At 41.1% G+C, this 12,083-nt stretch overlaps 1 protein-coding gene across 1 annotated transcript; it reads right to left on the bottom strand.

Moving 5' to 3' along the window:
* Positions 1-238: 238 nt before the first annotated feature.
* Positions 239-3,380, bottom strand: galr1a (galanin receptor 1a). The gene is made up of 3 exons (XM_044052398.1): positions 2,536-3,380; positions 1,129-1,194; positions 239-726 (listed from the first exon to the last, which is right to left on the bottom strand). The coding sequence occupies exons 1-3, from the start codon at positions 3,175-3,177 to the stop codon at positions 370-372; spliced, it is 1,065 nt and encodes a 354-aa protein (XP_043908333.1). The 5' UTR covers positions 3,178-3,380; the 3' UTR covers positions 239-369.
* Positions 3,381-12,083: the final 8,703 nt, after the last annotated feature.

Raw genomic sequence — 12,083 nt, 5'->3', positions numbered from 1 at the left:
GTGGCCACTAGGGGCAGCACTGCATTGTTAGCAAGTTCCGTAAAAGAAGAACAGGTAAATTGGGGTCGTGCAAGGTTGGTCCGAGTCGGGGTGGCGTTCCAGTTAAAGGAACTCGGAAATTGGGACTTCTGACTAAAACTGGGACAGACCATAATATATACCCGACCAGTTACATCTTCACCACAACATCAGAGGTGGGCAGGGACAAGAAGCATTTAGAATATGTGCAGCGCAGGAATGTCACCGGGCGACACAAGATCTAACATTGTTTGTGTTTGAAAGTTAACTCTCAAAAATCACCGTTGGCATCAGCCTCGTGGTTCCAGTATCAGTCATAATCTACACAAACAACAGGGGGCGCTCTCAGGATCAAAGCATTTTACAGATTTGAGAGTTGTGACCTTTGTGGTTCACACTGAGGTTGGCGGGCGGAGCCGTGGGCTCCATCCTGCTGCGGTGGTCGCGAGTGTCGTGCAGCGGACACTCGCTGGGCGCGCGGCAGCGGAACACCTGCTTGTAGGAGTTCCTGAAGTTCTCCGACAGGAAGGCGTAGATGACGGGGTTGACGGACGAGTTGCTGTAGGCCAAGCAATGAGCCACCATCCTGAAGAGGAACGAGGCCTGGTTCAGCGGGAAGGAGCCAAACTCCACCCACAGGTGCACGACGTGGTGAGGCAGCCACGACAGGCCGAAGACCACCACCACCACCAGCACCGTCTGAGCAGTCTGTGGAAAGAAAGGGCAGGTAATGATGGGTAATATAACGTCACATGATCAAATTTACCTGTGACTGGACTGTCTGTGGAGGAAGCCGAGGAGCAAGATAATGATGGGTAATATAACCTGATCAAATAAAATAAAAAGACACATTCATTTTATGGCCGCTCCAGTCAAAAGTCAAACACAAGACGACGGTGAGTGGTTTCAGCAAATTCTAATGTGGCTATCTTTCTTTTTCCTGCTCTGAACACTCAACATAAAGCATTTTCAGCAGAATGAAAAACCTTGTCCTTCAGTGACCGCCGTGTACCCGTCGGTCATTAAAGGAGGAATCAGGGAAATGTGCTCATGTCAGTCAGAAACGTCAGAGCCATAAATGTAGACACAGGAAAACAGACTGGCACCGACCTTCTTTTTGGAGAGCTCCGACTTTTTAGAGACGTTTCTCAGCTTCTTGTGCAGATGTTTTAAAACCTGAAATTTAAAAGAAAATGAACAAGATGAGGATTAAGACGAGAAAGCCGCTGACCTACTTTTTGGTTTTATTGCTCGTAAACAGTGAATAGAAGAACCTGACATGACCAGTGTTTCTATAAGGTGAGCCACTTTTTAAAGATGGCTCAAATCATTATATAAAGCATCACATTTACAGCTGTATCTGTCTTCATTTTGATTTTGTAAACAAAAAATATCCAAAAGATGGTGAGTAAATCAATTAAGACGGATTCACATTATTTTAAACATATGAACATAAATCTGAACTAAAAGGTTAGGTTGGGAAAAATGCTGTAAAGTTTTATTTTCATGGACCCAAAAAAAAAATCCCCTGCGACCCATCTGTGGGTCCCGCCCCAGTATTTGGGAACCACTGTTCTTTACAACTGCATTTTTTAAAAAAAACTAGGTAATGTTGACAAATGTACCAGAAATAGATAAATGTTTGCCTTTTTAAAACATAATCGTTATCTTTCTTAGAAACTTGAAAAATGCTGCTCAGTCACTACAACTCTATGTTTGTCATCCAGCCTTTAAACCATTAAATTATGACTTCAGTTTTTTGTAATAAGTGCAGACACAGAATACGCACACGGAGTCAAAACCATGAAAGATTTGTTGCCTGAAATTTCTCACCAAAAAAATATCAGTTATCAGTTGCACTGATTCCCAAATATCAGTCAATATTGGTCGAACTCTAAAACGTATAATCAAATCCCTTCTTTAGATCTGACTTACACTGATACTGATTATTCTCTCTCTTTATCTGTGGACATATTTTTTTGCACTTTTACGCACAAAAAAACAAAATGGCACACTGTCACATCCACATCTGTTCTGCGTGTCTTGTTTGTACCAAACTGTAAAATCTGTGAACATTTGATGTTGATTTCAAACGTTGACTCTGACTCATCCATCTTTCCAAAGTAGTTTTTCTTCTGCGCTTTTACGCACAAAGAAAACACGACACACTGACACACATTTCTTTTTCCAAACCGTGTAATTACTCATTTATGATAATTATATGAATATAGTCGTTGATTCGTGCGCACACACCTTTTTAGCAGTGACATGTCAGCGTGATGATTAGTTCTGATCATGCAAATCATCCCCTCTCACGTCAGTTACACTCCCTTTTGCATTTTTCATACACTTTGAGCCATTTTAAACCTGAAAAGGTGCGCTTTTACGCACAAAGAACACACGGCACATGTTTTGTGCTTATTTTCTTTGTTGCGCAAAGAAATGCAAAATCGCTCATGATCACTGTCTTATTTATGATAACTATATGAATGTAGTCGCTGAGTCGTGCGCACACACCTTTGTGTAGCAGACAGAGATGAGGACGAGCGGGAGCAGGTAACCGAACACAAAGGTGCACATCACGTACACCTTCCTCTGGTGGTCGGGCCACACTTCCCAGCAGAAGGTGGTGTTGTCCTCCCGCTCCACGATGCTCTGGTAGTGCGCCACGGGCGCTGCCATCACCAGAGACAGGCTCCAGATGAGCAGGACGCCGAGCAGCGCGTGTCTGCCCACCCGGATCGACGACGACCTCCTGGCGTGCACGATGGCCACGTAGCGGTCCACGGACATCGCGGACAGAGTGAAGATGCTGACCAGCATGGACACGGTGAAGAAGTAGTGAATGAACTTGCAGATGAAGGCGCCCAGCACCCACGTGTCCAGCATGTAGATGGTGGACTGGAAGGGGACGCAGAAGAGCAGGTAGGACAGATCCGCCACGCTCAGGTTGAGGATGAAGATGTTGGTCGTGCTCCTCGGTTGACCCGGTTTACTGCGCGCCAGCACCGTGATCACCAGCGCGTTCCCGAGCGCACCGAGGATAAAAATCAGCCCAAATATGAGGAGAGAAATAAAGTTGTCTACACCTACACCGAGGATGAGTTTGGCCGGGAGCCTCACACTGTTGCTGTGGACTGACTCACTCTGGTTCTCCATCTTTTTCTCTCTTTTTTTAATCCCAGTGAACGCAGAGAAGTTCCATGTTGATGAAGAAGACGAGAGGTTTTCCTCCACATGAAGCTCACATTTTCTCCTGGACAAAGGTTGGACTGGGCTCGTGCTCGTGCAGCCTGACGTTCCTGCCCAGAGCTGAAACGTCACCACACTCACGCGCAGCAAATCCCACCAATACCTGACCAGAGTTCAACGCTGCTGTGAGCAAAGAGGATTTTAACAACTTTATCATTAGTTAATGATTAACTAATCACTAAGTTCAGTTCATCCTCTGGTGAACATGAATGTCTGTAAAACATCTCCTGTGTTCCATTTATGTCGGAAGTCGGAACTATCTCGGGCTAGCCATAGCTAGCAGCCAATAACAACAACTCTACTCTGGTATTTTCACGAAACACAATCACAGCGTTTAAACATGACATGGAAATATGTGAATCACCATTTTACTTCAGCCTCGGAAATTCAGAGTTACGACTACAAATGGAACGCAAAAATAATTATTCCCGTGCAAAAGTTTCTCAGGACATTTTGTGTAAACTCACTCGGCATCACAGCATTTTAGCACATGGCTGTTGAGATATTTCAATATTTCAAAATAAATAAATATCGATTCTCATTCTCATATTTTATGTTTTGATATCACGTCCAACAATCTCAGTTTAGACCCACAATTTATTTTAACTGAAGTGTTTTGGTGATTTATAGCAGTTAGCAAACTTGTTTATAACTGAATATTATATAAAAAAAATTACCCCTTTTTTTTCACTTGGGTGCCTGCTGCCATAATGTGTGTGCACACCAATGGTGAAACATAGTCCATCAGAAGAATATTACTTAAAAACCTTTACAATACAAGACAATATCCCAACAAATAAAAGCAAAAGAACAACAAAAACATAACTCGAAGTAAAAATAAAAGCATTAAAAATGTGTTTTAGGCAGTGATTTAAGGTCAAGGGGAACAATCTTCAGACTTCTTTGCGCTGAAGTGATTCTGTGTTTTCCTCCAGCGCGCTGACTTCCTTGTTGTTTTTCTCTTTTGTCTCCGTCGCTGATCGTCTGTGAGCAGATCTGACAACAGCTGACACATCTTTATGCAAGCGTGAGGATGCGAGTCCGGCCGGAGCTGACAGATCTGCTGCAGAACAAAAACCATGACAACAAAGATGATGCACTTTTCTGTATGTAACCTGAGAGCAGCGCCTGATGTTATCTCCTCCGCTTGTCCTCAGATGGTTGGACACAGCTGGAGCTTTTATTGTTTATACCTGTGGTTGATCTTCGTCAGATCGAAAAATCGACTGAATTTTTCACACTCACTCTCTCTCACTCTCTCCCTGAAGAGGAAGAAGAGGAGGAAAGTGAATCTCAGTCATTATATCGCCTGTTGAGAGAAAAAAAATCACAGGGTTATTATAGTTGTGGGATGGTGATGGTTTGTTTTGTAATTGGTTTTTCAGCTCTTGTCCTGAAGCAACATGAAGTTTCCATGGCGACTCTTCACTCCATCGACCAAGTGGTTTTCCCCAGTTTCTGCCGAGGAAAAGAAAAGAAACGGAACCCAAATAGAATGGTCACGACATTCCACGTGTTCCCAGAAATAACAGACAGTTGGTGGTTCTGAATTTGGACATGAATCAGTTCGGCATCGTGAAAAAATTATCCGTTTGCTGTAAAAAAAATGTTTTTATCCACACAGAAACACACGAAAGTGGAGAATCGAAGACTGGGGGTTCACGACCCGGTCAGAACAAACGAGTTTGCATGTTCTATGACTTCAGAGGACATTTTGAAGTCATGGAACAAAGAAATATGCTCATTCTCGTGGACTTTTATGTAATATAAGTTAATTTTTCATGCGTATGTGACCAATAGAGTCGCCCCCTGATGGCCTTTCATGAGAATGCAGGTTTGAGCCTCTTCCACACTGGCTTCCCTCTCAGGACTCTCTAAATGTTGTTTCTCCACAGACTTAATTGCCTCTTAAAGAGCAGAATCACGACGGCGTGATGTTTGGACTCTTCTCCCCAATTCCCGTCTTGACTTTGATCGACTGACATCACGACTTCGCGACCGCAGATCCCGCCTCACTGCGTCCTCTGGGATTGTCCTTCGTTAGAGACACGAGGAGGATACGCTGCGCGTGACCGCACTGCTCTGTCCGCTTCTCCGGTGGTTAGCCCTTTAGCTCAGACCAGAGCCAGACCTGTTGTTACCATGACACTGAGCCAGGGGAACAGAGCAGAGCAACAGCGCAGTCATTTACCCCAATCATTTCAAATGGCCGTACATTGTCTGCTGAATGGATGGAAGCCACAGATCGCTATTTGTGTGATTAAGCTTTGACAGACCACAGGCTTTGATGTGTTTTCTGTTTCTGCACAAACAGTAATGACGGCAGTTTATCAGTCTGGGAGGACGGGAGGTTAGAACACTTAAAGCTGCAGTATGCCGGATCAATGGGAGAACGGGTCATTCTTTAGCGGATCATTAAAGCATTAAATGCATTATTCTGCCTCTGTTTGTTCTGTTTGTGTAACATTATTTGTTTGCTGCGTCTGCCGAGCAAAACTATCAGAGTGAGGGAACACTTTAAAACAACCACAGTGGACCACAGTGCTGTACAGGATGACAATTAAAAGACACAATAAATAAAAAGCATAAAAACATGGATGAAGCTAACAGCCAAACAATAAACCAGTGAATAAAACAGTGTCAAAGGCCAATAAAAGAGACTAGTTTTAAACACAGAGAAGAAGCCTGTCTCATGTGCAAAGACAGATGGTTTTAGTCAAAACATTTTAGTCTTTTCTCAATAAGAGAAAACCTTAAATCATGTCTGAGATTAATCCTGATTATCATTTCAGTCAGTTACTTCTTTCACACATGTCATCATTACCTGAAAAACAGGTACACTTTGAAGTGTCTGGGGATGAACTTATTCTGACTTAAGTATTATACTTAAGGGTGTTTTTGCTACAAAAAAAACCCTGGTTGTTCAGTTTGATGGTGGGATAAATGATTGTTGTCTCCACCCGCCCCGTGTGCTGCTGCTGTATACACACAAACACTCCCTCGGTCAGGTGGTCTAATTCTGTTCAAATATACAAACACAGGCAGATTAACAAACAACAAGTTATGATACTGATATGACTGATATTAAAGCTGACTGGTTAAAGGTGCAGTCTGAGATATTCAATATTCCAAAACATGTGTTCAATAATCCTACGTTGTGAGGAAAGTGAGGTTGCAACCTCCAAGATCACCACTAGATGTCACTAAATCATACACTCAGACAAAGGCTTTTTTTCCCCTTTAGAAAAGAAAAACTATTTGGAGTTTTATGATTTAAATATCAAATATAACTCTGGGATTATTTTATGAAGAGTGAGTATCTGTGACGTGTTTGTAAAGAGCAGATTCAATCCAATCTTCAGTCTCAGCAGGACAATGTGAGTTCATCATGAGTTCATTACATCTGCACCTCACAGTTCCTCGCACCAGCAGCAGGGGGAGCTACAGGGGTTTACAGCATCATTACTCATCTTCACTAAGTGACTCTGGGAGGAGAGCACAGACAAACAGTCCACTTTCAAGCAGAGATAAATGTGTGTGTTCAACAACCTACAACGAGCCGCTGAAGCTCAGGCTGATTGTTACACGTTCACATTTATCTGTAGGCCACAGCAAGTGTTCTATATAAACTGATTTTAGACATTCATATCAAATAAAAACACACCTTCTTTGTGAATTGTGAGGATTCAGCAGGAGGCAGATGTATTCTCTCGTCATCATCACATATACGTCACACACTGGTTTGGTGACATTCGATTAATCATCATTTGTTTTATCTTCTACACACTCCGGTCACATACCCTGGTATATACAGTAGAACAGTATTTAGGATTTTCCACCAGAGGAAGCTCACATACCACAGGTAGTGCACACACCACAGTTTGAGAACCATGGATGTAAAGTGCTTTTAACTGCATTAGAACATGACATGTGCTCATTCACTGTTAGTCCATATTCACCTCTGCCACCAGTAGAACTGTTTGAAGTGTTGGACTCAGAAAACACGATGAAAAAACACATTTCTGCCACTTAACATAAAGTTCATCAAATAAAACCTTTGCTTCACTGAAACTACAACATCTTAAGATGATGTTCACAGCTTTTATTTCACCATCACAGAGTCAATTCTGACTGGAAACTTGGGTTTTGTGTCTCTACGTAAAAACTGCTTCCTCACCTGCACCAAAGAAAATTTGGAGAGATTTTAAATGACGGCACACAGTTGTTGATCCACTGCTGAACTCCATTAGTGAGTTCAAATGTGTCATTTTGTGACTTCTTTATTCGGATTTACCTCAGTGACACAAACCGACCACACGAGGCAGCAGTGGAGCAGCAGTTCATGTGTCCCTGTGAGCTAAAATCACTGATTCTCTCTCTGGACTTGGGTACGGGAGAGCAAACAGTTTCTGAACTTCAGTTTTCAGTCAGAAAATGATGTTTAACAGTGAGATAAAGCAGCAAACACATGTTTAACATGAAGGAGATGTAAGAAGGTGTATCATTTATTAACTCATCCTTTTTTAAGTGGCTTAAAATCAGTTTTTTCCAGAGTCAGCCATGTTGTTCTCAGCACAAAACCACACTAAATATAAATGTGTATTTTCAAATTAATTTGAATGTTTTCTTTTTATCTTTCTCTTCTTTGTGAGGTTTGCAAAAATGTAGGGGAGAGATTTGTGAGCTTTTCTGCAAAAAATAAAAGTGAACAAAAGGAGGCAGAAACAGCGAGATAAGGTAATGGAAAACCACACAAAAACCACACATGAGAGCACAGTGAGCAGCAGCAGCAGCAGCTGAGACCAGAACAAAGCAGAGCACATGTGAATGCACAGGGTGAACTGACAAAGACGCCAAGGACAACACGAAGGGATTAAATGCACGTGGAGGGCAGGGATGTTTGAACACACAGGTGAAACTCGTTAGACGCAGGTGAATCACATCAGAGCAGAGCAGACAATCAGAGGAGTGAGAACAGGACGCAGAGTAATCTAAACAAACAGGAAACCAGAAGAAAAGAACTAAAACACCAAGGATTATGACATAAAAGTCGAAATAAATGTCCAAACAAAAGCATCAGAAACAGAAACTCAGAGGTCATGACACACACATGTCCATTACAGTCATATAAATATAAAATCTACTCATTTATGTTTTTGTAAAAGTTGCAACAAAGAGCCAGAATGCTGCAGCTGTAGAATTAATGAAAACAACACAAACAACAGGCTGTTCAACTACAAACTATCAGGTATCAGGCAGTGAGATCCTGTCAAGTTTGTGTTTTCACACACACAAAAAAACAACAAGCCTATCATTTATTTTTCCAATTGCATGAATGTGTGAAAGTGAAGAATGTTTTCCATCAGTCAGGAAGACTGGCTCCTGTTTTAGAGTCACAGTCACTTCATAGATAAGAAAAATACACAAACCCTGGTCTGAACCATCATTTGTGTCCAATTCTTTCAAACAACATGAAGAAAAGGTGGCAGGCTTTACTTTGACGTCACTGTCTTTACACCAGCAGCCTTAAAAAAGCAGCCTTTTAAATTTAGTGAATATGAAACAGTGTGAATGACTTTAATGTCTGCAGGTACAATGAGATGTGTGATCATAATATGACTTCATTACCTTTTCATCTTCTTTCATTTCATTTTTTCTTTTTACATTATTTCATATAATATAATGTTTCATACAAGATTACGTTCATGTTTATCAGTTTTCAGAGGCAAAGTGACCTACAACTAAAATGCAAAATGGAGACGTGAACACACTTAGAGCGACAGAATTATACATTACCGTTAAACTTGAGAAATTCATTAAAAATCATAATGAAAATCAACAGTGTTTAAAGTTTGTTTTCGAGCGTTTAAAATAAGAAAAGAAAAAGCCCAGCTCTGATATGTGCAACAATCTTCTATTTACAGCAGCGGTGGCTCAGAAATATCCGCCGTTTGAAACAAGAGAGCATGATATTGTTGCGACGCTAAACAAATGACAGCTTTATTCTCCGGCCTCCTGCGGCCACTTCAGCCAAATGTTGATGGAATCACTGGCATTTGACCAGTGAGATATTTGCATTGACTTGTTTATCACAGTGAGGAGGAAGAAATCCATTGGATATGTTTTTAGTATAAGTTAATTACATTACACTACTCTTAATTGATCAGATATTTTGTCATAGAAAAAATCATCTGCAATTAAAGGTTTTCAATGGTTTGCATTGAGTTTGTGCCATGACATCAGCTACTGAGCGTCATACTTATGATGTCATCACTCAGTGACAGCTGGGATTGAATGAAGGGTTGGATTTGAATGGTATATGGAATGTATATATATATATATATATATATACATATATACACATACACAGGGATTTAATCGTGCAAGACAAGTGGCTCTTGGTTTTGAATGATGCACTGCAATGTTTGAGACCTTTGCCTCCATATGTATCTGAAACTCTTTGACGGTTCTCTTATATTTTACAACGATCCACACGTATCAGACCATATGGTTCATGTTCCTAAACGGTTATATCGTTGTGCAAGACCTGTGGTTCTTGGTTTTATATGATGTAGTGCGACGTTTGAAAGCTTTGCTTCCCTATGTCTCTGCTGTTTTAGAACTGTGACTTCTATCTGAAGAAAGCCAGGTATTTCATCTTGTAGGACCTGTGGTTTACTCAGCTAATGACAAAGTCTCAGGTTAAAGAAGATGTATTTCATCACCTGATGATGTAGAGTTCTGGGGTCCAGACCTGGGAAGAAAAACAAATATCTTTGAAAAGAAACCACTCGTCTTTTACAGTGACCAACAGTACAATGGTTCCTCTTCTGAGGAGAATATTCCATCATGTAAGACCTGTTGTTCAGCATGATGCTGAAGAAGTGAGGCATTTTTGGACCTTTGTTAAATCATCTGATGTAGAGGTCTGTGGTTCAGCACTGTAATGAACCATCTGTAACAATGACTCACGGGTTTCTGACCATGTGCTTTTTCTTCTGAGATCATACAAGATCTGTGGTTACATCATCATCATCATCATCATCATCAAGATTCACTTGTGTTTTTACAATGATTCACAGTTCTCTAAGGTTCATCTTCTGAGAGAAGGTACAGTATTTCATCTTGTAGGACATGTTGTTCCTTAGCTAATGAAGAAGACTCTAGTTTTAGAAGATATCATTTCGATTTTGAGACTTTTAACTCCTCATCTGATGTAGCGTTCTTGGGGTTCAGACCTGTCATGAACCATACATTTCTGAAAATGCAGTGACCAACATGACTCTGACAACAATACGGTTCCTCTTCTGAGAAGAGTATTCCGTCATGTGAGACCTGTGGTTCATCATGATGCTGAAGAAGTAATGCATTTTTTGAGACCTTTGGTTAGATTTCATCTTTTACAATGACCCACGTGTCTGTAACTATCCCATCTTCTGAGACGTGAAACTCCCAAGGTTGATGACCGCACCTGCTCTCACTAACAGAGTTTGCAGAGGTTATAAAAACCATTTCAACAAACTACATTAAAAGCAAAGCCAAACTCTCTCCTGTGGTCATATTCTGCACGAGAACAGATGAAGCCTTTCTTTTCCCTCTTTCTCTCCATTAACAGATAGATATTCAGCTGCCTCTCTCAGTAGGCGTCTTGGTCAAGATTGACATTCCTGTCGGAGTTCAAGGATATCTCCCGCGTTTGTGTCCCACAGCTCTCGACCATGGCAGCTATTGTCTTCCCTGCGGTTATCCTCGGCCTTTGCAGCCCCAGGAACAAATCCAAGACTCTTCTGGACATGAGGGCACAGGCAGTGTGGTCATCCCACTCTCAACATTCCTGCTCCCTCCCTTTGCGAGTCCCCGTGGGTGCTGCGCTGAGGCTTCGGGCTCTGCGGGACGAACAGACGGAGCACTGTGCACGAGTTCAGAGTGGACAAACACGGCTGCCCCTGAGTCTATACCCTTTTTATTTACATGTGCAGGAAACAGGAGGCCATGTTGGCTCCACTGACCTCAGTCATGAGCAAATCCATGCAATAGCAGTGCAAAACAACAGTAATAATAATAATGCAATAAAAGAAGAATAACAATAATATTTAACTTACAAATAGATACATTAATATAAAAGTAGGAACAATACGGATGATAGTGAGGTATGTGCGGATAAATGAATAAAATACAGCACAGGAAAAAGCAGCATGTACAATGAGTTACAGCAGCAAGAATTACACGGAAAATTCAAGCTTTAGAATTAAAAATACAGGAATTGATGCCACAAATTTTTATTGACATTGGAGATTTATAGATTAAACTTCAATTTATTTCAGTTTATCTCAGGTGATCAGAGAAGTGATGTCTAACACCCTCCCTGCTCTCTTTATTTAAAACAGATTTATCTGTCATTACACTCCATAGCCGCATCAAACAGAACAATTTATTTTTCCTCCCTTAAAGCAACTTTTCTGACTGGTAATAAGGAGCAGCCGTAACAAAAAGGGCATCTGTTTTCAAAAAATATTAATATTCTGATGCTGCGCGGGTGTTTTCTGACACAACTTATCCTGCAACAGATCCTGCTTTGTTCACAGCGGCCACTCTGAATCAGAAAACACATGCAGGGCTTCATGTGGAGCTGTGATGGGTTAAAAAATAACATTTACACACATATTGGCAAAAAAAAAAAAAGAGCATCTGACCGAAAATTGAATTAACCTACTGTATTTCATGTGTTATTATATTCTAATTATGTGATGTTTTAATTCATAAAACCGTGCATGTTATGGCTAAAGAACCCTAATACATGTACAGTAATGGTG

The sequence above is a fragment of the Solea senegalensis genome, linkage group LG20 (genome assembly GCF_019176455.1).
Source record: "Solea senegalensis isolate Sse05_10M linkage group LG20, IFAPA_SoseM_1, whole genome shotgun sequence".
Lineage (NCBI taxonomy): Eukaryota > Metazoa > Chordata > Actinopteri > Pleuronectiformes > Soleidae > Solea > Solea senegalensis.
The sequence above is the reverse complement of the archived record's forward strand: the minus strand, read 5'-3'. Positions and strand labels throughout refer to the sequence as shown.